Source organism: Muscardinus avellanarius, assembly GCF_963383645.1.
Source record: "Muscardinus avellanarius genome assembly, chromosome: 3".
NCBI lineage: Eukaryota > Metazoa > Chordata > Mammalia > Rodentia > Gliridae > Muscardinus > Muscardinus avellanarius.
In genome coordinates, this window is record NC_137788.1 from 129,276,574 (window position 1) to 129,304,127 (window position 27,554).

The following is a 27,554-nucleotide window of genomic DNA, read 5'->3' on the forward strand; positions in this document are numbered from 1 at the left end:
GTTTATAAGTAATGATAGGGAAAAGGGCTTATGATACCTCTGAAATCTTTCTTCTCAGTTTCTCCACTGGAGTCAACTTTTTTTCCTTCTTCTTCGTCACCTTCTTCTCTTTCTCCTTCTCCAAAAGAGGCCATAAGTAGCACACCAGTTTGGGACAATAAATTCTTCAACTGACTACAAAGTAGATCCAACAAGGATTGAACTACTTTGGGGCTCAGTTTATCAGCGTAGGTTCTATGTGAAAGAAAAGGAAGAAAAATAAGTGGTAAGAACAGAGACAAGAGCTGGGTATGGTGGCACATGCCTATAATTCCAGTACTTGGTTTGGTGAGACAGGAGGAGGATGGCAGGTTCAAAGCCAGTTTCAGAAACGTAGCAAGGCCCTCAGTAACATAGTGAGAATTTGTTTCAAGATAAAAAATAAAAATGGGCTGGAGTATAGATCAGAGTTAGAATGTTCCTAGGTTCAACCTCCAGTACAAAACAAAACACACAGCACAACACACACACGCACGCACACACGAATGAACACTATGGAAAATGTGTAAAGACCAGGCCCCAGAGAGTTCTATCAAAACATATATGACACTTACCCTGTAGTGATAGCTAGAATCTGGAGCAACCTCGTACTGGCCACTTTCAAAGCTGTACTCAGCTGGGAAACACCTGTCTTTGGCAACAACTGCAGGGGCTGTCCTAACATGGTGTCTGTGCCACATAACTGTGACAATACATTTAGCAGACCAGTGGAAATTGCCAAAGAAACATCCACTGGTTGATAATGAACACTCAGGGCAAAAACTGTAACCAAAAGGAGACGCTGCTGGGCTTCTAAAAAAAAAGAGAGAGAGAGAAAGAGAGAGAGAGGAGGAGAGAGGGAGAGAAGAATTGAGAATCTTCCTTGAAGTAAACAAACAAAACATTTAATAAATGAGTTTTTCTAAGACATAAATAGTAGGATGAAATATTATTACATTTTCAAGTACTGATTTTAATGTCACTCTATAATGTTAAATATAAAATATAAAACATAACTACCTACAATAATCTCAGGCCAAAATATCCTGCATCTTGTATTTGCAGAAACAGTTACTCACCAATGTGATGCTTATTTGCTTGCAAGGCTCTTTCCAGTGTAGCAGACAACTGTTGATAAATCTTATGTACAGCAACCTGGATTTCAATCTGAATATTTCTCTTAGCTGCTCTGATCCCATCCTGAATTATAGACCAAGATTTACTTTTTTATACTTGCAACAATATTTCTTTACAACAACAAGTTAACACTTTAACCCTATTTTATACTAGAACCCTGAAGTAGTTTTATTTGCTCTATTTCAGTATATAAAAGATTTGTAATAAATCTAATTTTAAATGCTTGATTCCGCGCATGTGCGTGTGTGTGTGCGTGTGTGTGTGTGAGAGAGAGAGAGAGAAAGAGAACTGAACACAGGGACACTCTACCAATGAGCTGTATTCCTACCACCACACCTGGCTTTATAATTCTTTATTCTGTATATTCCTCTCCTTTCTCACAAAACAATGTTTCCCTTCTAAATACGGACACAAAAGATAATACTCTTAATAAATTATTAAAGAAATGAGAGAAACTAGGTAATATAATTCAATCTAGGATGAAAACTTTTAAAACCCGTCTTCCCAAACTCCAATCTCTATCTCAACTTAGATCTAGCTTTACTGGATCCGGATAAGAATTTTTAAAAACTGAGTACTTTTTGAAGAATCCAAAAGTACTATAGTATTTATTATGTGTCATTTAATCCCAACTATACTACTTAGAAAACTTAACCAATGAGATATTTAAATCTCAACCATAAATACCACAAAGTTTCACATGACTAAATTGGCTTCGTGAGAAGAGAGTTAAAATCTGATGTAGTACAAGATGTCACCTACCTGATAGTGGTGCAATCGGCCACTCTCTCCTTTGGCTCCTGTGTGTCCAACAGTGCCCAAACCAAAACACCCTGCTAAAAACTGCAATCTCACAGACGTGAGCAGTGTGGAAGACTGAAAACTCGAGCTCGATCTGCTTCCTACCAGGGAGACGCTGCTTTTTTCCTCCATCCCAGACAACAGAACGAGGATCTGGTGAAGTGCCTCCAAACGAAGCTTGGGGAGAGAGACATACTTCAGAGACCTTCACTGACTCAGACATAACAGAATTCTGTTTGCAACAGACGACATGTTATCTAGCACAAAGAAAATTCTGACATTTCCTAGGTATCTATTATGTTAAACATTTGTTTAATTATTCTTACTCGTTTTTAATCAGGATATTGCTAAAGAAAAAAAAAAACTTTAAGCATCCTTCACCGTATAAAAGAGGCTACACAGTACAGTACGAAGAATAAGAGATTTGGGGTTTTTCTTATTGTTTGTGTTTTGGTCCTTGGGAGTTAGACACAGGGGTTTGCCCAAGCCTGTGCCCTACCTCTGAGCTACACCACCAACCCCTAAAGTAGTAGAGTTCAATGTAGGAGACACGGTATTAAGGCCCCTCTCTTCTGTGTAGAGAAGATTTGGGGAAGTCACTTCATTTTTTGAGTCCTAGCTTCTTCAAGTGTAAAATGAGACTAACAAGAACCCTATTTAATCTACTCGCAGAGTTACTGTGAAGCTCATATGGAGACGTGAAGAGTTCAAATTTATCAGGCAGTATTATTTTAAGTACAGAAAGTAATGACAAGGTTATACAGACTGTATATTCTTTACCTCAATACTCAGAAGTACTTCTGAATGGTTTCTCTGTGGTCCTCTTGAACTTCTGCCTTTACCTTCCCTACCCACAACTGCATAACAATCATAGCAGTTGACCAGACTATCCCTTCTTCTTTAAAAAAGAAAAAGTTCTATTTTAAGATAATTTTAGGTTTTCTGAAGAGTTATAAGGGTGGTAAGGACAGTTCCTGGATACCCTTCTCCTTGCCTCCCCTAATTCTAACACCCTATATAACCACTGTACATTTATCAAAACTAAAAAATTAATATTGGCACAAATATATTAGCTAAGCCACAGTCTTTATTTAGATTTCAGTTTCCCCATAAAGTCCCCTTTCTGTTCCAGAATATCACATTGCACTTAAGTTTTTGCATCATCTTATGACTCCATTAGTCTGTGACCCCCATTAGTCAGTCTTATTTTCATGAATATGACACTTTGGAAGTGCTGTTCATGTGTCTTACAGAATGGCCCTTAGCTGGGTGTGGTGGCATATACTTGTAATCCCAGTATTTGGGAGGCTGAGAAAGGAGGATAACCGGTTCACAGCCAGCCTCAGCTACTTATGAGGCCCTCCACAACTTAGTGAGAACCTGTTTCAAAACAGAGAAAAAAAATAGGGCTAGGGGTATAGCTTGGAGGTAGAATGCCCCTGAGTTCAATCCCCAGTTCTGGGAAAAAAAAAAAGGCCCTAAAATTAGGTTTCTCAGATTTTTTTTTCCGTCGTTATTAGAATGGAGTTAGGGGTTTGGGGATTAAAGTGTTCTTATATTATATTAAAAGTATATGATATCAGCATGACTTATTAATAGCTATATTAATTTTGATTACTTAGTTGATAGCTGTCAGGTTTCTACAATATAAAATTACTTTTTTCTTCCTTCACCATACTCTTTTAGAAGAAAGGCACTAAATCAAGCCCACCCTCAAAGCAGTAGAGGGAGGACAGAATTAATCTCTATCTACTTGATGGAGAAATATCAAAGAATTTGTAGATAAGTTAAAACCACAATATTAATAAATATTTGGGGGATTCTTTATGGCTATGCAAACATTCTATGTCTCAAAATTTTGCTCACTAATTTTACCACCTATCAGTGGGTCATGACTGTAGCAATTATTACTATGAGGTTATAAATCTAAATATCTAGTTTTTTTTTTTTTTTAATTCACAGTACTGGGGATGAAACCCAGGGGCATTCTACCTCCCCAGCCCTATTTTTTATTCTTTATTTTGAAACAGGGTCTCACTAAGTTGCATTCACATGAGTTGCAGAGGGCCTCACTAAGTAGCTGAGGCTGTCTGCAAACCCGCAATCCTGCCGTCTCAGCCTCCCGAATGCTGGGATTACAAGCGTGCGCCACCATACCTGGCTTAAATATTTGGTTTCAATTGAAACAAGTAAAAAATGGAGGCTTTGAGTAGTAGATTCTTAAGGCCACTAGCCAAGTTAACCCTAGTTTCTAAGAGACCAAGGAAGACTTATGATTAGAGTATCTTGCTGTATAAGAAAACAATTAAAAATATACCTTTGTCCTATTCAAACAAAATACTGGCTATTTTAGTTAAGAAAAGAATGTCTGCCGGGCGTGGTGGCGCACGCTTGTAATCCCCGCGCTTGGGAGGCAGAGACAGGAGGATCGCGCAGGTTCGAAGCTAGCCGCGCGCGCTGGCTTAGGAGACCCTATTTCCAAATAAAAATGTAAAAATAGGTCTGGGAGTGTAGCCCGGAGATAGAAGGGCTTCCAGGAACCCCAGTACCACCAAAAAAAAAAAAAAAAAAAAAAGAAAAGAATGTCTAAAAGCTCAGGTGAATGAATGAGACAGGCAAGAAATAGAAGGAAAAATTTCCTAGAAATATACATTCAGAGGTTCAGTTTAAGTTTCTAGACTCTCTCTGAAGAATAAGTATCAAAGACTTACTTCTGCCCTTAACTGCTGCTGTTCCATTGCAATGATGGACGCCTGGGGACTTGTAGACATACTTTCCTCTGGCTCTTTAAAACCCGGGGCATTCCCCACATCTCCACTCACAAAGCTTACAACATTTTCAATCAATGTGTGAACTCCCAAAGATTTGGTAAGGTCAAAATCAGACTCAAAGGAGTAAGAGGAGTTGTGTAACCAGTCTCTGCTATGCTTCAGGCGAGCCCAAGAATCACTCAGCAATTCCAATTGACTATGCACAGGACCTATAAACAAACAGAACAAATAGGCATAAATGGCAGTTAAGTAGAACATACATTCTGAAACTAAATGAGGGCTGAACACTGCTACCATACCAACTGGTGAGAAATGCATACTCATGTTTGAATACATGCATGCATTAAGTGAATCTGAGCAAAATGCTTTGATAAAAAATAAACAAAAATGAGAGCAATGTAAGAAAATAAAGAGAAAGCCCTGTTGATGGACCAGTGTCTCTGAAAGCCATTTAGCAACACACTGCCACAAGAAAAAGAAAGGCAGAAACTGCTCTCAAAATGCTGAACTTAAAAGCTCTGCAGTATTAAACCACATCATTATTTATGAACAAAAAGGAACTAGGCACTGCTGATGAGGTCTATTCAAAACAGGGTTTTGTCTAATTAACATTGTCATTGCAAAAGGTAAGTTAAGACTGCATAAAAGTCTACATATCTGCAATGGAACACTGAATATAGAAGGGCAAGTAAACTTACACAAAAAGGAAACATAAACATCACCCTTTGGATTTTTAAGGAACTCTCTCACTGACTGTTCATGTGCCTATCTACTACGGACTGTGAAACTCCTCTGCAGGAAGCAAAGTTTCACAAACAAGAATATGCGAGATTTACTATAAAATTACCAAGTGGCATCATAGTTGCTAAATATAATAATATCATGAGCTTTGCCAATGAGTATTTTGTGTGTGTGAGGCTGGGGATTGAACCCAGGGATATTCTATCTCAGAGATAAATCCTCAACCCTTTTTATTTATTTATTTTTTATTTGAAACAGGATCTCCCTTGGTCATGAGAATCTTGCTACATTACTGGGACTGACTTTGAACCTGCGATCCTCCCGACTCAGCATCTGAAGCAATGAGATGATAGGCATGCCCACCATTCCCAGAGCCAGGATCTTTACATTAGACATTAGAATGCTAACATGTTTGAATACAAGAGAAACTGCCCAAGTCATATGACAAGATTAGCTTTAAGAAAACTAGTAAGCAAATAAATGTGTGTATGCATACCCAATTATTGCCACTTGTGTCTTTAATCAATCTCAGATACATAAATTTAATTAATAATAATCCTTGGTTAATGATATACTCTCATCGTGTCCATGCATGATCCACGTGTGTGTGTGTGTGTGTGTGTGTGTGTGTGTGTGTGTGTGTGAAGAATATAAACTAGAAAACTAATGTGTATCTGATTTTCTTCTAATCCATCTCTTCCCATCTCCTTCTACCTAAGGTTTTATTATTTAAAGCCTAGATTTATCATTCTCTTGAGTTTATTGTTGTTGAGTTTTATTCTATATGTACTCCTAAGGCGGATAATGCTTAATTTCAGTTGCCTTTTACTTTATATTGAGACAATCATGTTATGTAAATCTTTTGGAGGTATACTTTTTCATTAAATATAATGTTGCTAACAGTCCTCTAAATTACTATAGTCATCTTTCATTTATTTAACTGCTAATATAATACCCTCTCATGCATATACTAAATTTCTCCATTAGGAATGCATTTTAAGCACAGAGCAAAATATGCATGACAAAAATTGTATTTGTTACCACAGAAATGCTAGGAAAGGTGACTACTTAAACACTAATGCCCACAGGGGAAAAAAAACCTAACAAAATATTTAACATTTAATCTTATTTTTAAATTATTCTATTGTATCAGTTAAATTTTAAGACTTTGAAAAAAAGGCACAAAACTTCCTAGCAGGAAGCTAATATTTACAAGGTAACTATTAAAGCTGGGTATGGTGGCAAACACTTGTAATCCCAGCATTTGGGAGGCTGAAACAGGAAGATCACAGACAGCCTCAGCTACTTAGTGAGGCTCTTGGCAACTCAATGAGACCATTTCAAAATAAAGAATAAAAAATAAGGCTGGGGGTATAGCTCAGAGGTAGAATACCCTTGGGTTCCATCCCAGTACTGCAAAAAAAAAAAAAAGTAAATATATATATATATTTATATAATAATTTAGAATGGCAAAGAACATTTGGTTAACTGCCTTCCATGTTTTAGCAAAAATTCTTATATTAAACTGTTTAATTTTCAGTTTTACTAAACATAAAAAATAACAACCAATCTGAAATTTTTCTCAAATTATATGTACAGGTAAGTAATCTTTTGCATAACATAGAAAATAAAATCCAAAATTAATGTCACAGATGAATATATTAAATTAAAAACTAGTTTAAAAAGCCAGAGTTAGTAAAAAAAAATAGAATATTCATTTTTCATTTCCTTAAGCATCCCAAATTCAGAAGATATATTTAGCCTTAATTTACAAATGACAGTTTTTGGCTCTTTACATTGAACTTGCTTTGTTCAATAAGAAACTGCAGAATAAAAGGTTATTTTGTTTTCTGGTATTTATAAGTTACTTTATAAAATAAAGTGCAATGAGCTAGTATTAGAAACACAAAAGGAAAAGAAACCTTAAAGATTATCTAATCCAATTTCATCAGTTAAAGAAACTCAGGCTCAGACAAACTTATCTGTCAAATTAATAACACCAGAGAGTGTGAGTGAGTGAGTGAGTGAGTGAGTGTATGTGTGTGTGTTTTGTACTGGTTGAACACAGGGGAATCTTACCTCAGAGGTACACACTCAGCCCTATTTTATTTTTTATTTTGAAAAAGGGTTTTGCTTAGGCTGGCTGCAAACCTGTGATCCTCATCTCTCAGCCTCCCAAGTACTAGGGTTACAGGCACATACTACCATGCCCAGCTTAATTTCTTAATTTTACAGAAGATAGTTTAATATACTTTTGATATTGATCAACTCACAAATAAATGATCCATGAAATTTCAATTGATTGGATACATAGTTTCAATAAATCAACCAACCAATAGTGAATTGCCTTCCTGTACACCAAACTATTTTATGTAAGAGCTGGCCGTACCCAAAGCTAAATACCCTCTGAAATTTAAAGCAGGGCTCAGCAAACTTCTTCTTTAAAGGGTCAAATAGTAAATATTTTAGGCTTTGTGGGCCATAAAATCTCTGCCATAACCATTCAACTCTCCTGCTGGTGTGTGAAAGCAGTCACAGATTTAAATAAACACATGAGTATGGTGGCTCTGTTCCTGTTTTGCAAAAATAAATGGAAGGCCAGACCTGGCCTACTAGATGCCTCTTGCCAACCCTTAATTCAGTGGATAAATTGATCTAATGTATGACTCTAGTAAAATTTCTATGAATAAAATAGAAGAAACAACAGGAAAGACACCATAGAAAAACAGAAGGATAACAAAAATAATTTTCACTAAAATATGTCTCACATAAATACTCTGAAATACAAAAACTTAAAAGTATAAAAATGGGAAATAATTTTAATTTAAAAATTGTAACAATATGGTAACTTTGCTTTATTCTGTATTGTTTTTTTCTGAATATAAGAAACATTACATCTGGAAAGCATATCAAAAGCATCTCTACAGTAATCTAGACTAGGCCAAATTCTTACTTAATATTAATTCACATAATATATGAAGAAAACATGAATTCCAACAAGAATTTTTTAATTGTTTACTTGTCCTTTTACTTTGACTCTAAAATGGAATTTTCAAAATGAACATGGCAGAGCTACAATACATACTTTATAAACCATAAAATATGTAGGCAAGCTAAAAGGGGAAAAAAATTAAACATGCCATCATGTACTTGCTTGAAGCTCTTCTTTTTTCTGGGGCTCAACTGGCCAAAAAGGAGTAAATACACTACCACACGGAAATCAGAAGACAAAAGGAGAAATTTCATACAGGAGACAACATTTACATTTGCTCTTCTTTATATATTCTGATTTGAAATGCCTAAATAAAAATAGCACTTCACCTATAAATGTTAAAACTTTGAAACACATGTTGACAAATGTTCAAAATATCATTTAGAAATAAAACTTTACTATTAAGGAAGGGGATTCAGCCCTTAGTCCCCTTAATCTAAGATTAAGTACTTAGGGCTTCCTGAGAGTGCTTCTTACACTGTTACTTTAGTAGCCCACCATTTCTCACTTCACAGCTTCAGCTTAACTATGAAAACTAAAACTGCATACAATTGTTGTCTTTCTGTGAAGATACTTTCTGCACTACAGGAAACGTTTCAAGTATTTATTAAAGTATCAAGATACCACCATATTTTGTCAAGAATTTTCATAGGCTTTTATGAAAAATAAGTACATTTTTCACTGTGTGTGGGGGGTAGTGGTGGAGATCGAACTCAGGGCTTTCTACCACCGAGCTAAACTCCCAGCCCTTTTTATTCTGAAACAGGGTCTCACTAATTTACTGAGGCTGGCCTCAAACCTGTAATTCTTCTGTCTCGGCCTCCCAAGTACTAGGATTCCAGGCATTCACTGCCTTGTCGGTTGAGTTCATACTTTTTTGGGGTGGAAGGGTACTGAAGATTGAACCCAGGTGCATTCTACTTTAGTGCTACATCCCAACCCTTTTTTATTTTGAAACAGGGTCTGAGTTGCTGAGACTGCTCTCAAACCTGCACTCCTCCTGTCTCAGCCTCTCAAGTCCTGGGATTACAGGTATATGCAACAATGCCTGGCTGAGTTCATACTTTTGTTATAACAACACCTGACATATAAGAAGTAATTTTCACAGCCGGGAGTGTGGTGCACGCTTGCAATCCCAACATTCTGGAGGCTGAGACAGGAAGAGTGCGGTTCACGGACAGCCTTGGCTATTTCTTAGTGAGGCCCTTTGCAACTCAGCAAGACCCTTTTGCAAAATAAAGAATAAAAAATAGAGCTGGGGGTGTAGCTCAAGAGGTAAGAATGCCTCTGGGTTCCATCCCCAGTACCGTAAAATAAATTTAAAAAAAGTAATTTTCACCTTAAATTTGAAATTTAAAGATTGCCTTTGAGATGTAAAGTAACACTTGTTTAATCTTTTTTTTTTTTTTTTTTTTTTTTGTGGTGCTGAGGATGGAACCCAGGAGCATTCTACCTCCAACCTATACCCCCCCCCCAGCCCTGTTTTTCTTTTATTCTTTATTTTGAAACTCTCACTGAGTTGCAAAGGACCTCACTAAATAGTAGCTGAGGCTGTCATCGAACTGCAATCCTGTCTCAGCCTCCCAAATGCTGGGATTACAAGTGTGCGCCACCACGCTCGACAATCTGTTTTTAACATAATTTATGGCATATATTTAGATTTGCCCCCCCCCCCCGCCATGGTTCTTGCTACATTGCCATGCTGGCCTGGAATTCCTGAGCTCAAATCACCCTCCTGTCTCAACCAGGAGGATGATTCCTGTCCCTCTGTAACTGGGACTATAGGTCCCCGTCCTAGAATTTAACGTTGAAGCCAGTGTGGTGGTACACACCTGTATTTCCAGTCCTTGGGCGGCTGAGACAGGAGAATCATAGTTCAGGCCAGGCCTCAACAACTTAATGAGAGCCTCTGCAACTTAGCAAGACTTCATTTCAAAATAAAATATAAAACAAAACTGAGGTATAGCTCTGAGATAGAATTCCCCTGGGTTCAATCCCCAGTACAAAAAATATGTATATAAATATGTAATAAATATGTATAAAAATATGTATATTTTTTGTATTGATGCCCCTAAAAAGTTGAACAAGGCAATCAAGCTAAAAGCACTTGTTTGTAGTGCTCTGCCCTTTGCTACCATATTTTACGTTCTTAGACAAAGGACTTGGACCAACTCACACAGTAGCTGAAGTGAGAGGAAAAAAATTAGCAATCATAGTTTAATAGCAGGAATCTTAGTGTCCTGATGCAAAGACCAAGATTAAAAGAAAAAAGTCCTTTTAAGGAGTCTTTAGAGGCATGATAAGAGCTGTTGAAACATGTAATCAAGTATTAATTATAATTTATATACCCATTTAATTTCAATAAACAAGATATAACTAAATCTTGTTATCTTTCTCTTGTTCTTTCAGTAAATCAGAATCACAGATTAATAAATACAAAAAGGTAGATGAGGGGAAAAACTTAAGATCTCCTCCTTCTGGAGCAGAATTCTCTCTTGGTCAGACACTTGTTTGTTCTTCATGGCTCAAGAAAGAATCAAAACATCTAAACAGTTTGGCCCCAAACAGTTCATCAACTTGGCTGGTTCATCCTCCAATATGGAGCATATGGTGTATGCTCCATATTGACAATAAATAATATTAGGGTGGCTTATTTTACCATCAGTTATGAAAAAAAAAACCCACAATGGCCAAAAGGGTAATCACCATATACACAAAGATTTTCAAATATTCCTTTTAAAATATAATTTTCTAAATGTATTTTATTTATTTGTTTGTTTGTTTATTACTGGGGATTGAATTCATTCTACCTCCAAGCTACACCTCCAGCCCGATTTTTTATTTCTCATTTAGAAACAGGGTCTCTCTAGGTTGCTGAGGCTAGCTTTGAACCTGCAACCTTCCGATCTCAGCCTCCCGAGTAAAGGAATCACAGGCATGTGCCACATGCCTTACTTAAACATATTTTCAGTGCTAATTTTTAAAAAGACATCCATTATAAGAAAATGAAAGTTATAAAGTGTGCATTTTCATTGTTCAATCTATAAACTCTAGAATCCTGTAAAATGAGAAGTAACTATTGCTACTAACCTTCCAAAATTTTTCTGTGGGGAGATCAAACTTAGGTTAATATAATAAATTGGTACCACATTAAGTAATACAGTGAAAAGTTACATAACTAGCTTATTTCCCTATTATAACTTCCTAAAGGGGTAATTAAAAAATAAATGTTTTGCATGAGCTCTTTTATCTGCTTTCCTGTTTTCAATAAAATAAAATTAAATTCCAACAAGCTATTTTCTTTTCCTTTTGCAGTATTAGGGATCAAATCCAGGGGCATTCTACCACTGAGCTATATCCTAAGCCTTCTTTAGTTTTTATTTTGAGACAGGGTCTCACTAAGTCACCCAGGTGATCCTCCCACCTCAACCTCCCTAGTCACTGGCATTATAGGCATGCACCATCGTACCTACTACCTATTAACCTAAAATAAGTTAACAGGTATAACAGGTACAGGCACATCCTTGAGCCTTTTTTTTTTTTTTTTTTTTTTTTGGTGGTACTGGGGATGGAACCCAGGGGCCTTCTATCTCCGGGCTACACTCCCAGACATATTTTATATTTTTTATTTAGAAACAGGGACTCTTAAGGCAGCTGAGGCTGGCTTCAAACCCGCACGATCCTCCTGTCTCAGCCTCCCAAGCACAGATATTACAAGCGTGCACCACCATGCCCAGCTAAGCTTGTTTTTTGTTTTTGTTTTTTTTGGTGGTACTGGGGTTCCTGGAAGTCCTTCTACCTCCGGGCTACACTCCCAGACCTATTTTATATTTTTGAAACAGGGTCTCTTACGCCAGCGCAGCTGGCTTCAAACCCTCCCAAGCGCAGGGATTACAAGCGTGCGCCACCACGCCTGGCTAAGCTTGTTCTTTTTTGTTGTTTTTTATGTTTTGCCTTACTGAGGACGGAACCCTAAGGCATTCTATCTCCAAGCCACACCCCCAGCCCTATTTTTTATTCTTTATTTTGAAATAAGAGTCTCATTAAATTGCAGAGGACCTCACTTAAACAGTTGAGGCTGGCAGCGAACCTGTGATCCTCCTGTCTCAGCCTTCCCAGTACTGGGATCTCAAGAGTGTGCCACCATGCCCGGCTCCAACCTTGAGCTTTCTAAGGAGAGTTTGTCCAAGCTGAGCATGGTAGCACAAGCTTGTAATCCCAGTATTTGGGAGGCTGAGACAGGAGGATCATGGTTTTTGAGGACAGCCTCAGCTACTTAGTGAGGCCCTTTGCAACTCAGTGAGAACCTGTTTCAAAATAAAGAATACAAAATAGGGCTGGGGGTGTAGCTTGGAGGTAGAATGCCCCTGGGTTCCATCCCCAGTACCGGAAAAAAAAAGTTTATCCATAAACAAATATTTAAAACTAAACATATAGAAAATTTATATCTAGTATTAGGATAATTATTTGAAAGAATGAATAGGCAGCAACTCTAGGACAGGAGTTTAAACATGTTATATTCAAGCTGGGTGTGGTGGTGCTTGTAATCCCAGTACTTGGGAGGCTGAGACAGGAAGGTTCAAGGACAGCCTCAGCTACTTAGTGAAGCCAGGCAACTTAGTGAGACTTTGTTTCAAAATAAAAAATAAAATAGGGCTGGGGGTGTAGCTCAGAGGTAGAATGCCCCTCTGTTCAATCTCCAGTATATTAAAAAAAGTTATATTCATTCCTCCTAAGTAATTCACATTCACATTACATGATACTTTTAATTCAAGATAAAGATGCTAATTTGCCTATTTAAAGATTATTACTTTGCTATCTGCTAATATGGGTAACAGGCCTTAGGTCTCATATTTCTAAAAGCACTATAAAGATTTGAGAGAAAATAATAATTTTAGCCAATAGACTATTGCTTGTAAATATAAATAAAATTATTATAGTAGGAAGCTCTTAATTTATAGGTTGGATCCACTATGATACTTAATAAGTCTGTAGCCATTTTCTCTAGCATCAAACGATGTACTTATTAACATAAATGAAACTTTTGGGGGAAAAAAGTCACCTAAGTTGAACAAAATCACGAAAATAAGTTTGTTCCCAATTTTTTTTTTTTTTTTTTGGGGGGGTGGTACTGGGGTTCCTGGAAGCCCTTCTACCTCCGGGCTATGCTCCCAGACCTATTTTATATTTTTGAAACAGGGTCTCTTACGCCAGCGCGGCTGGCTTTGAACCTGCGCGATCCTCCTGTCTCCGCCTCCCAAGCGCGGGGATTACAAGCGTGCGCCACCACGCCCGGCTGTTCCCAAAATTTAAATCCTAAATTTGATAAACTGCCAATTTTGAAATAATTATAAACACAAATGTATATTACACATTATATTAATATGATTTAATTTCTGTTATCGCAAATAACTTGTCTTTTTTTAAAGAAACACAGTAGCTTTGCTATATTACAATCTCAAAAGATAGCCAGGCATGTGGAATATGCTTGTAATTCCAGTACTTGGAGGCTGAGACATTAAGATCGTAGGTTCAAGAACAGCTTTAGGAAGTAGCAACGCTCTCTCAGTAACCTAGCAAGACCTGTTTCAAAATAAAAATAAAACAGGGCTAGCGGTGTAGCTCAGAGGTAGAATACCCCTGGGTTCAATCCCCAGTGGCCCCCTCCACACGACTTTTGATAAAGTAAGTACCAGCCCTGGTCCTTATTATTCCTGACATTTCAGAAAAATCGTTCTCTGCATTCTAGCTAAATTAAAAGATAAAATACTGCAAAATATTCTTCAGAAATAACATTTCAGCCAGGCCTGGTGGTACACACCTATAATCTCAGTACTTGGAAGGCTGAGAAAGGAAGATCACAGGTTCGTGGCCAGACTCAGTAACTTAATGAACCTCTCAGCAACTTAGCCAGACTGTTCCCAAATAAAAAATAAAATAGTATTGGGGTGTAGCTTGGAGATAGAAGGACCTCGTGTTCCATCTGTAGTTCAAAAAAAAAAAAAAAAAAAAAAAAGATGCAACAGTTCTATGGAGGAAAACCTAACATTCTGCCAAAGAAGCTCTGAAGAGAAGGGTTTTATTCTGAATACAAAAGATTTAAAATCATGGAACTTGTCTTTCTCACAAGCTTCAAAAACTGCTACTACATCCGAAAGCAGTGGTGCATCCCTGTAGTATCAGTACTTGGGAGGCTGAGACAGGAAGGATCACAGGTTTGAGGCCAACCCCAATAAGTAGGTCAGAGGTAATATCCTTGGGTAAAATCCCAGGAAGGAAGGCAGGCAGGCAGGCAGGCACGCACGCACTAGTGGCATGTGGTAAAATTTCTCATTTTCACAAGCACGTTATAAATAAATGGTTTTAATAAATTTAAGTGCACACATAACCACAGGTTTGCAGCCAGCCTTAGCTACTTAGTAAGGCCCTTTACAACTTAGTGAGACTCTGTTTCAAAATAAAAAATAAAATAGGGCTGGAGGTATAATTCATAGGTAGAATGCCCCTGGATTCAATCCCCAGTACCTCTCCAAACATATCAAAAAATATAAATATATATGTATATGTGCTAGTTAAAAGAGAATAATACTTAAAAGAATTTTTAGTTATCTAGATTTACATTACTTAACACAGTTCTTTTCCTCTATTTGCATATCTGAGTTAACTATGCCATTCATTCAGAAAGAGCTTCTAACAAAAAGACTCTTGATAACACTAAAACGTTATTCCTCATGGAAAAAGAGTTTTATAAATTAATCAGTTCATCTATTACATACTTTATATTAAGAAACCAAAAGGGAAAAAACTGTCTCTTTCAAAATGATTGCATGTATGTATGGGAAATGGATGGAGCAAAGAGAAGTCTTTCCTATAGTACTAGTTTAACTACACCAAGTCTATCAGAGAGCTAAAACACAGGAAATGATGTACAGAATCCCCCAACAGTGGAATGCACTATTTCAGAAATTCTACAGGAATTTTTCAAAGAGCATTTTTGCAAAACACATGAAAATAAGAAACAGAATGATTATTAACTCCTAAATATCTCCATATTTTAAAAGGGTATATAAAGGAAGTAACCTTCCTTTTAATTCTCCTGATAAAATGACTCTAGCTTATTTTTTGAAACTTACATTTCAACAACAGTGGGATCTAAATATATCAGGTACAAAAACTGCTACTTTAATTTAACCAGGTATTTAGTATTTTAATACTTACCTCTCTTCCTATGAGATGATGCTAAGTCCAAGTCAACATTTCGTCTGCCACTCTATTAAAAATAAATAAACTTTAGTTCTGGAAAGTATTGTAAGATTAAGATTTAATAAAATATTAGAAGAAAAATAATCTATTTAGCTGCAGCAATGTCAAATTATTCACTAATCAAGCCAGAATAACAACAGAAGGTCTCTAAATACCACTGAAAACAGCTATAAAAAAAGCACATGCACATAACATCTGAGATATTAACTCAAAAAGTTTAGGTATAACTATTAACACAGTAGAGGACACTTTTCTCTGTTGTTACCTTTTCCTTTTTGAAATACGTGTCTTTCCTGCTCACAGTATGATCATATTAATACTCTCTAAAGCCTAAAGAGTATTAATACTCTCTAAAGCCCCTGCAGCAAAGTGTCATTTTCCAAAATTAGTACTCTTTTCTCTATCTTTACTTCCTTTTCAAAATTTGCACTAGCTGGGGCGATGTGTTTAAAAAAGGTAACCTGATGAAACCATACTAAGAAAAACAATCCTAACTATCTGATAGTATTTTAAAAGATTTTAAAATGTTTTTTAAAACCCGTTAAAAAAAGAGAAATCTCAAATTGGTAAAACTGCATAAAATTTAATAAAATAGTGAAGGCTTTCAGGAAAAGGCATATTTCTGTGTGTGTATGGTGGTAGAGAGGGTAAACAACTGACTACTGTGCCCATATGTATGGCTAATCATATAGACACCATATATGACTTAGCTAGTATTTGGACATTATGGTCTTAACAACTTCAGCTATATTCTATCATCACAATCATTAAATTGGTGTCAAAGAATTAAGGCAACAGACATGACAAAACAGATCTACCTGGGAAACATCACTGTAGAATATCCTCACCTATCATACATGTAGACACATGTACCCATGTGCAGATAAATGCATTTTTGTTTTATTACTTACTAGCCCAAACATACATCAATAGAAATAAGTATATTCTCAGGTCTCATTGTCTTGAATAAAACAAAGAGCTCAACCAATAGCTCCTAAAGGCATCCTCCTGTCTTAAAATGAGGTATTTTCATTACATAGAACCATTGCTGGTGGAAGAAATTAATCTTAGGCTTCAAAACCAGAAATAACTGTTTCTCCTTAAGCAGTGGATTGTTCTTTATCTTACTTTTCCTGTTGGTGGTCCATCTCTAGCAGAACATCACAAAAGTGTGTGTGTATGTGTGTATCGGTGTGTGTGTGTGTGTGTGTGTGTGTGTGTGTGTGTGTGTGTGTGTGTGACTAGGAATTGAACTCGGGGCATTCTACCTCTGAACTATATCTCTAGGTCTATTTCATTTTTTATTTTGAAACAGGGTATCACTAAGTTGCAGAGGGCCCTGCTAAATTGCTGAGGCTGTCTTAAAATCTGCGATAGAATTCATGATCCTCCAGTCTCAGCCTCCCAAGTACTGAATTAAAGGTATGCGACATCAAGCCCAAATGAAAAGTATTTTTTAAATGCTAACTCTAATCCTTTGAGACATGAGGAGGCTGGGAATAGATTAGAAAGGTAAAGTAAGAAATATTGAATGACTACCAATCAAACAAGGCTTGATATTTTTATTTACTAAGATACAAGCAGACAATTCTTCATGTAATACACTTTATGAAAGAGGCTTAAAACAAAGATTTAACATTGAGCTGGTTAATTCAAGCCTTTTTTTTTTTTTTTTGGTGGTGGTACTAGGGGTGGAACCCAGAGGCTTTCTACTTCCGAGCTATACTCCCAGGCCTTTTTTATATTTTATTTGGAAACAGGGTCTCACTAGGTTGCTGAGAGCCTCACTAAGTAGCTGAGGCTGGCTTCGAACCCATGCGATCCTCCTGTCTCAGCCCCCCAAGAGCAGGGATTACAAGCGTGCACCACCATGCCCGGCAATTCAAGCCTTTTTTAAAAAGCCTTTCATTCATTAACAATTCAGAGTATATGAGGCACTAGTGGATACCAAAGATATGAATGAAAATCTAAAACAATCTCATGCAGCATAGAAAGGTAATGTATAGGCTGGGCGTGGTGGCGCACGCTTGTAATCCCCGCGCTTGGGAGGCAGAGACAGGAGGATCGCGCAGGTTCGAAGTCAGCAGCGCGCGCTGGCTTAGGAGACCCTGTTTCCAAATAAAAATGTAAAAATAGGTCTGGGAGTATAGCCCGGAGGTAGAAGGGCTTCCAGGAACCCCAGTACCACCAAAAAAAAAAAAAAAAGAAAGAAAGGTAATGTATATTTCAGCTTAAAAAACTCATATCCCTCAATTTTTGCTCATCTTCCTTAGGCTCTCTGAAGCTGAATGTTCTGCTCAGACCTCCCTTTATCTGCAATGCAATCTGCTCTCCTTCAAGTTCTTGTCTTTCCATCTTTTTTTAGGTATTTTGTATAAAAAATGATCAAAGCCAGGCGTGGTGGCACACACTTGTACTCCCCATGCTTGGGAGGCAGAGACAGGAGGATCGTGCAGGTTCAAACCAGCCTCGCTGGCTTAAGAGACCCCGTTTCCAAATTTTAAAAAATTATTAAAAAAATATGCCGGGCATGGTGGCGCACAGTTGTAATCCCCGCGCTTAGGAGGCGGAGACAGGAGGATCGCGCAGGTTCGAAGCCAGCCACGCTGGCTTACGAGACCCTGTTTCAAAATATAAAAAAAAAAATAGGTCTGGGAGTGTAGCCCGGAGGTAGAAGGGCTTCCAGGAACCCCAGTACCACCAAAAAAAAAAAGAAAAAAATAGATGCAGCCAGACGTGGTGGCCCACGCTTGTAATCCCCACGCTTGGGAGGCGGAGACAGGAGGATCACGCTGGTTTGGAGCCAGCCTCGCTGGCTTAAGAGACCCTGTTTCCACATAAAAAAGTTAAAAAAAATAGGTCTGGGAGTGTAGCCCATGGGAGTGTATCTCGGAGGTAGAAGGGCTTCCAGGAACCCCCGTACCACCAAAAAAAAAAACAAAAACAGATGTCTGGGAGTATAGCCCAGAGGTAGAAGGGTTTCCAGGAACCCCAGTACCACCAAAAAAAGAAAAAAGAAAAAATAAATAAAAACCAATCTTTACAAAAGATATCATTTTGTAAATCTAAATGAACAACTAAAAAACATAAATGGACAATCATAGCAATTAAAGGTAGGCTAAATTCTTCTTCATTGATGCACCCTCTCCATTTATAATTTTCAAAATACTTTAAGTTGTATTACTGAGCTGGCTCTCCACAACAACACAGCTGAGTCAAGTATAATAATAATCCCCCTTTTAAAGCTAAAGAAACTGGGGCTCAATAGGTTAAATGTCTTACCTAGATCAATGTCCATAAAGAGTCTCAAGTCTATTCTAAGTCATATTTCATTGTCTATTTCCAAAAAAATATGTCACTCTTTTCTGTCTGTCTGTCTGTCTCTGTCTTTTTTTTTTTTTTTTTTTTTTTTTTTTTGCGGTGCTAGGGATTGAACCCAGGGACATTCTACACATGGGCTACAAACCCAGCCTAATGTTTTTTTTTTTTCTTTATTTTGAAACAGGGTCTCACTAAGTTGCAGAAAGCCTCACTAACTAGCTGAGGCTTGATGGGAACCTGTGATCCTCCTGTCTCAGCCTTCCAAGTACTGAGATTAAAAGTGTACATCACCACGTCCGGCTAAAAAGTATACCATTTTAACTACACCCATCCTTATTTTTTATCTTTTCATTATAGCCAAAGTAAATAACAATCATTAACAATTATATATGTAAAGCACTGTGCTGGAATCATCACAGTATTTAGAAAAATATTTAGATTTCCAGGTTTATTGTGAAGATATACTAATAATACATAAATAATTCCAACATAAGACAAATTGTTAGTGATTTACTAGAGGTCCTAACAAATTGTCATAGGAGTAAGAGGAAATCACTTTGAGTATAGTGATCTGGGAAAAGCTTTCTGGAAGAGGTGATCTTTTAGCCAACCCTTAAGAAAGAGATAAAACTTCAGCAAAGAAGCCGAGAAAGACATTTCAAGCAATGCTTGAGCATAAGCTAAGGAGGTATGTTTGGGGTATGACAGATGGAATGTTATGAATTACTGCTCTGTAGATTACTACAGGGGAAAACTACTTCAAAAGCAGGCATGGTGGTGCATACCTATAATTCTAGTACTTAGGAGGCTGAGACTGGAGGATCAAAAGTTAATGGCCAACCTCAGCAACCTAGCAAGACTCTGCTTCAAAACAAAAAGTAAAAAGGTCTGGAGGTGTAGCTCAGAGGTAGAATGCCCCTGGTTCGACCCCTAGTACCACAAAAGAAAAAAGAAAAAAGAGAGAAAAGAAAAGAAGAAGAGAAAGAAGGCAGACAGGCAGGTATGGTGGGACATGCCTATAATCCCAGTACTTGGAAGACTGAGACAGGAGGACCACAGGTTTGAGGCCAGCCTCAGCAACTCAGCAAGACCCCATATCCCAATTCAAAATAAAAAATAATAAACAGACCTGCCCCTCGGTTCAATCCCCAGTACCAAAAACAAACAAACAAAAACAGCAGGCAGGTGGCATTTTCTAGAATCTCTCATTTCTAGATAGGCAATACAGACACAATGAGATTTTTGAGTAAGACAGTACAATCAGCCAGCGTTTTGTTGTTCTTGTTGCTAGTGGTACATGTGTTTTTAAGATCTTTAACTTAATGGACACAGAAATTTTGCCAAAATAGATTAGATTGCCATTCATAAATTCAAACACTAATTCCTAACTCCCAACTATGTGTTAGCTCTATTACAGGTAGTTGGGATTCAGCAATAAATAATACTACAAAAAAAAAAAATCCTGTCCTTAAAGAAGTTATATTCTGTTGTAGGCTAAATGATGTAATCAATGAATATGGAAATGAGTAAATTATAGGCTCTAAGGAAATAACAGCAAGGAAAAGGGGGGCAAAGAATGAATATGTGGAAGGAAGGGAAACTGCCATTTAAATAATGTAGTCAGGGTAAGCTTTATTGAGGAAGCAAAATGAAGAAAGCAAGGGAATTGGCCACACAGACAACAGTACTCGAGCCAGAAGAAAAAGCCGCATAAAGGCATGAAGGGGAATGTATGAAGTATGTTCATGAAGTGGTCAGGATCTAAGACGGCCAAAGGAGTCATAGGAAGAGTGGACAAAGGGAGGATGAGAGGAAGTGAGCAGGGCCAGAAGCCACTGAGTCTTGAAGGCCCCTATAAAGACTTAAGCTTTGACTCTGAGGAAAAGTGAAGTCACAGCAGGATCCTGAGGAAAGAAGTGGCATGATTATGTTTAAAATAATCACAAGGTTGGGAGACTAGATAACCAGACTGACCAGATTAGAAAAATAAGAGAATAGAGAAAGAATCTCACTGGACTGCACAACTGGTAGCACAGTGGGTACCTGTTGTGATAGAGAGACATAATATATAGAGAGAGATACAAAGGGGATACAGATAAAGAAAAATAACATCACAAAATGAAACTTGCTTGAAGATACTATTGGAATGCTCTTAGATAAGGAATCTTTTATACTTTGGAGTGTGTGTGTGTGTGTGGGGGGGGGGGGGTAATGGGGTTCCTGGAAACCCTTTTTACCTCCGGGCTACACTCTCAGACACCTATTTGTTATATTTTTATTTGAAAACAGGGTCTCTTAAGCCAGCAAGGCTGGCTTCAAACCTGCGCGATCCTCCTGTCTCCACCTCCCAAGTGTGGGGCTTACAAGCGTGCGCCACCACGCCCGGGCTACTTTGGATTTTTTTTTTTTTTTATTTGAAGAAGTTTATTAGAAAGATAGAAATACAGAAAATAGAAATACAGCTCCATACCAGACTGGCATGGAGGGGTGACTCGAAATGAATACACCCCTACTTTGGATTTTTTAAAACAATAACTTTGGTGAGATCCTATTTAAAATATAGGGCCAGGGATGTAGCTCAGAGGTAGAATGCCCCTGGGTTCCATCAAAATAAAAAATTTTATTTTTCAAAATAAAAAAAACCAATAACTTTGTGTATATGTAGCACTTTACACTTTCCAAAAATATTTTCATATCCCTTATCTCAATTTATATAATAGAGAAACTTTAGAAAAAGGGAGTGTATAGATCACTCAGTCAAAAAAAAATAAGAGTTTCTATTAGAGCTATCACTTCCCATAGCTCTTTAGCAGTAAAATAAAAACCAGAAGCCAAGTCTAAGCATTGTCATATATATATCACACACGCCAAAATCCAGAAAGGTCACACAACACAGAAAATCACATAGAAGGCAAAGGAACAGACAAAATGAAAACCCAGCTATCAACTCAGAGTGCAAAGCTCCTTAAATTATGCAATCTTTAGTTTTCACCCTATAACCTATTTTGCTAATCATATCACACCTTTACCTTACTTCCTACTTTTTATAAAAATTGGCATTTTACTTGATCAATTCTTATCCTAAATGCCTGCAGTCCATATACTGAGGCTTTTCTGATAGGTAACTATTAAAAGATTATAATTACAGAAGGTGAAAACAGGTTTTTTAGATATATTCTAGTGAAATGTGTAAGACGGGCACAAGACAAGAGGCAGGCAACCAGTGTAGAAGCTTCTCCCAGTGTCCATGGAAAAGAGAACGTTTGAGGCAGAACAGTGGTCGGAGAGATAGAATATTATGAGAAATATAAGACTGGAGTAACTGGATTGAGGAGGAGACAAAGAACCAAGAAAGAAGGAGAGGGGAAAAAAAGCAAGGATAATCCCAGGTTTCCAGCCTAAGTAATAATAGTGTCAACTGGTAAACTAGGGAACATGAGAGAAGCAGTTTTGAGTGAAAGATGAATTCACTTTTGGATAGGGTAAGATTGGGGCAGCCTGATACATGCAGTGGAACGTCTATCAAGGAGTCAGATATGTGATTTGGACTACAGAAGAAGTCAAGACTGAAGACAAAACTCAATAATATATAATAGGAAGTAAATATGTATGCAATATAGTTATCTCATTTCTTTTAAAGTTATTTTTTTAAAAGTTTTTATATGTCTAATACAAACATAATTACTCTAACCAAAGCCTTATGTACCTATACCTTGAAAACAAAATCCTTCTTTACTCAATCTAAGTATACCTACCAGTGCGTAACCCTCTTCATCTGATTCAGGCTGAGACAAATCAGATTCACTCCTCGATTTGATCAGTCTATAATTTGGACTTGCGTGGACTAGGCGGCTCTCTGCAGTAAGACTTTCACTTCTGTCTCGCATGCACAAAGAAAAGTTTTTTGATTTGGGATTGTTAGTAAACATAAAACTGAAAGAAACTAGTAGCATACAGATAATACACACACAATGAGAAGTAACTGTGTTTGTGGATGGGAAATCCTGACTTAGATACAAGCAAAAGGCGCTTTTCAATTACACCAAGATAATTTGCATGCCAATAGAGATACAAATAACTTTATATGTTTTCCAAATGTATGCAAAACTCTGCCTCCTCATTTAATCAGAAATTTATATTCCATGCTGAATTAGTATCACTGTTATTTTAAATTCATCCTAGACAATCTGTATTTTTTCCTCCATGTTTTTAATTTCAGAAAACACTCTAACGTTGAGAATAAACCATTTCAATGCATAGAGTAATGAAGGAAAGAGGGTAATGCTTTCGATTTCTAGTCAGTCCCACCTGGTCATAAGTCCACCCCCTTCAGAGGCACTTGTGGAAGGCTGCTGCAACTGTCCTTCTTCCCTTCGCTTCTGAAGCTCATCGATGACAGGACTTACTCCTAATATTAACAGGGCACACCGGTGGATCACGGAGTTGCAGGCAGCAGTGTACACATCCTGACCCTCAGGAAGGTCTGTGCTGACCCTTCGCTCCTGCTGAGGCTGAGGAGGTGGCTCATCAACTCGAGTCCCAGACCCTGCCCCACTGTTCATTCTATCTCGGTCTCTGCTACGAGCTACTTCACGGGCTGAGAGGAAACACTGAAAGATTTCTGTAACATGCAACACAAAAACAAGGTCTTAACACATGGGGAGACAAGAGCAAAGAAAATAACGATAAAAATAGTCAAAAAGTTTGGACCAAAAACATACTGAAAAAGGGAAAAAATGTTTTTTAGACATTAAATACAACATAAATTTAAAGCTATATTAAAACATTATACTTTTCATAAAAATTACAATGGGAAATACTCATATACTTCATACAATTTTTTTTGGGGGGGGTGGTACTGGGGTTCCTAGAAGCCCTTCTACCTCTGGGCTACACTCCCAGACCTATTTTTATACTTTTTATTTGGAAACAGGGTCTCTTAAGCCAGCGTCTCTGGCTTCAAACCTGCATGATCCTCCTGTGTCCGCCTCCCAAGTACAGGGATTACAAGCGTGTGCCACCACGCCCGGCTTACTTCATACAATTTAGATTTGGATGATTCTATTTTGAAAGAGTTAAGGATATGCAAACTTAATATATGCCCATTTGGTATATTGATTATTAAAACTGAAATTACTTAAGGAGCTATAACTTCAGAAAAGGCCATTTGACCTGTCTTTTCCTACATGCAGCAAGCTATGTAATTTTTCTAGAAGAGCAGTCCTTCATATACCAAGGCCAGAAAATAGCCATTATAACAAGAGGCTGGTAATGAGGGTGGCAATTAATCTGTATAAGAAAACTCTCTGAAGAAAACCTTATTTTCTGCCAACTTCTAAACCCTCCCCCAATATATCACTTAATAACGTCCCTAGAATATACTTCCCTAGTCCAGACGCCATCTGTTCTGTCAATCCTTCATAAATTTACTCTTCTTTGTTTAAAAAGTATAAAAGCATCATGCTTCAGTCATTTCTTCAAAGTTCACTGTTTTGTTTTTTATTTTTATTTTTTGGTGGTACTGGGGTTCCTGGAACCTCTTCTACCTCCGGGCTACACTCCCAGACCTATTTTATATTTTTATTTGGAAACAGGGTCTCTTAAGCCAGCGAGGCTGGCTTCGAACCAGCATGATACTCCTGTTTCTGCCTCCCAAGCGCGGGGATTACAAGTGTGCGCCACCACGCCCGGCTTGAGTTCACTGTTTTGGAACATCCCCATGTTCACATAAAATTAATAAAACTTGTATGGCTTTCTCATGTTGGTGTGTGTGCGCACGTGTGTGTGTGTGTGTGTGTGTGTGTGTGTGTGTGTGTGTGTGTGTCTGCATGCGCACACATGCTACTGGAGTTGAACCCAGAGGCATTCATCTCCAAGCTACGCCCCCATTCCTATTCTATTTTTTACAATGAAACAGGGTCTCGCTGAGATGCTGAGGTTGGTCTTCAATCTGTGACCCTCCTATCTCAGCCTCCCAAGTACTGATATTATAGGTATGCACCACCATGATCAGCTATCAATCAGCTCTTATTAACTTGATTCCTAGATCCAGGCAAAAGAGCCCACATAAGAACTAATTAGTGCTACAATTTCAAATCTTAGTAATTAATTAGATCAGTGGCTTTCAAAGTATAGTCCCAGATCAACAGCGTCTGCATCTGAGCATTGCATTGTTAGAAATGCAAATTATCAGTACACCTCATACTTTCTAAATCAAAGCCCTAGTAGTAGAGCCCAGCAATCTATGTTATAATAAGCCCTCCAGCTCACTGTAAAGTCCATTACAGCATGTAAAACACTAGGTTAAATAATACTTATTTCTGAAATGTTCATAATCTTGGTGTAAAAAAAAATGTCAGGTTACAAAGGAAATGGACAAACTTTCTTCTCCAATTTCTAACATCTACACTTTGCTATATCTTAAACACATTAAATAAGTGCAAGCACTACATGTCTTTGCTAAACAGAATCTAGTCATGACCCATGGGCAGACTGCCCCCAGAGTCGGATGGCATCACCAGGAAGATCTACCTGATGCCAGCCCTTTCCCAATTCACAAGTGTAAAATGCTGGTGGTAATTAACAAGGTTCTTAGGCGGTGATAAATATTTCACAATAGTTAAAGAATTTTTTTACTCAAATTTAGAGTAAAGGGACTAAGCATAAGGAGGAAACACAACAGAAAAGTTGGTAAAATACTAGATTCATTTGTTAATATGGAACCACAAACTTTAAAAATTGACCTGTATATTTATAGAACTATTTTTACAATGTTTCTCTCTATGCTTTTTTGGGGGGGAGTGGGGGACAGGTTCTTGATGATACTAGGTATTGAACTCTGGGGCATTCTACCTCTGAGCTACATTTACCCCAGCCCTTTTTTATTCTTTATTTTGAGACTGGGTCTCTCTAAGTTGCAGAGTCTCACCAAGTTGCCAGAGCTGGTCTCGAACCTGCACTCCTCCTGTCTCAGCCTCCCAAGTACTGGGATTACAAGTGTGCACCACCACACACGCTTTTCTTTATGCTGTTGAAAGTCCCTTACTTCTACAGAAATCAAAGCAACAAACTATCTCAGAGTCTAGAGCTAGAAATTAGTGAAATTAGTTAAGTGAAGAGTCACTAAGTCTTCAGCAGACCTGGTTCTAGTTCCAAATGCTACTTACTAACTGTGAACCTAGGAACATAATTTTTCATCTTTAAACTTTAGTTCACCCACCTTTAGAATGAAATAATACTAGAACCTCATAATACTGTTGTTAGGATTAGGACCCAGTGCTCAAAAATGATAGCTAGTTCATAAATTATTCCTCAGATGACTATTATACTTTCTTTTTATTAACTGTGGGTTATATTTTGTCACCATGTTTTTCCTCTTTGGCCTTTGCTTCTAGGAATTTCTAAACTAAGTTTTAAGTTCAACTGCAAATGTTCCCTCAGCCTTGGTTTTTAAAAATATAATTGTTTTCCCTTCCCATCTCCAAACTTCTTTTCTCCATTTAGACCACTTCTTTTTTTCCTCTTGTTTAAATGGTTTTTAGTCTGGTTTTTAAAACATTTCAAAATAATTTTTAGAAGTATGTAGAATAGTAATAAACTGACAATAAAGTGTCAAGTTGATTGATACATACAACCTCAATACCAAATGCATAGTTGGCTATAATGTTTTAGGTTATGGGTTGAAAACATACTTTAACCTGAAATAGCCAAATCACTTAAAAGATACTAATAAATATTTGACCGTTCTCTTTAAAAATATAATTGCCTTTATAGACTACCTGTAACTTTGAAATATAAAAATATGAAAAGTTTCATTGACCTATCTAATGGTATTCTTATATGTACTTTTGTTCTCTATTGAAGCTGAAATGTAGTTGAAACTTATCATTTTAAAAGTTCTATACATAGAAAACAATTTGGCTCTCCTAACAGGCATAGAAAAAAGCTCTGTTCCTCACCACACAGAGGTCTCCCAGGCTGATAACAAAGTGGAACCCCAGAGAACATATACTGAATGACCTTATTCAATGTCTCACAGGTGTCATTTCACGTATGAGGCTCAGTGGAACAGACACTGACATGCCTGCTTCCAGAGTTTTGAACCCTGAACATGCAACCCCAAAGCATTAATTAGGATAACACTAGCATAGTTGTAAGTGCCCCTGTGAAGTGTTAGCTAATGCTAATATAGATCACCAGTTAGACTATGAGATCCTTTTAGAAAAGTAACAGAAGAACTTTGCTTTTTATCACTCAAGTCAGCTTTCCTATGAAAAAGAATATCATGGTATTTATTGATGTAAGAAAGATGTACTCACTGCCAGCCGTCATCACTTCATGCTCCCGCTCTTCCTCCTCATCCTCTGGCTCCGGGTGCCCCTCTTCCCGGTCCCTCTCAGCCTGCTCTTCCATTTCAGCTTCTTCATCAATGGTCCGGGTAAATGAATGTTCCTGAGGATCAACATCTGCAGAGTCTTGGTTGTCTGAGATCTTAAAGAAATCATCAGAAA

At 37.5% G+C, this 27,554-nt stretch overlaps 1 protein-coding gene across 1 annotated transcript in view; it reads right to left on the reverse strand.

Annotated features, from left to right (window-relative positions):
* HERC1 (HECT and RLD domain containing E3 ubiquitin protein ligase family member 1) overlaps positions 1–27,554 on the reverse strand; it is a gene marked incomplete at both ends in the record, with an annotated part of 161,097 nt that overhangs the window by 91,425 nt on the left and 42,118 nt on the right. The window contains 9 exons of the mRNA XM_080690546.1: positions 38–234; positions 594–831; positions 1,098–1,218; positions 1,918–2,133; positions 4,668–4,936; positions 15,679–15,730; positions 22,800–22,920; positions 23,353–23,665; positions 27,363–27,534. Coding sequence (XP_080546672.1) covers positions 38–234; positions 594–831; positions 1,098–1,218; positions 1,918–2,133; positions 4,668–4,936; positions 15,679–15,730; positions 22,800–22,920; positions 23,353–23,665; positions 27,363–27,534 — 1,699 coding nt within the window. The remainder of the gene's footprint in view (positions 1–37; positions 235–593; positions 832–1,097; positions 1,219–1,917; positions 2,134–4,667; positions 4,937–15,678; positions 15,731–22,799; positions 22,921–23,352; positions 23,666–27,362; positions 27,535–27,554) is intronic.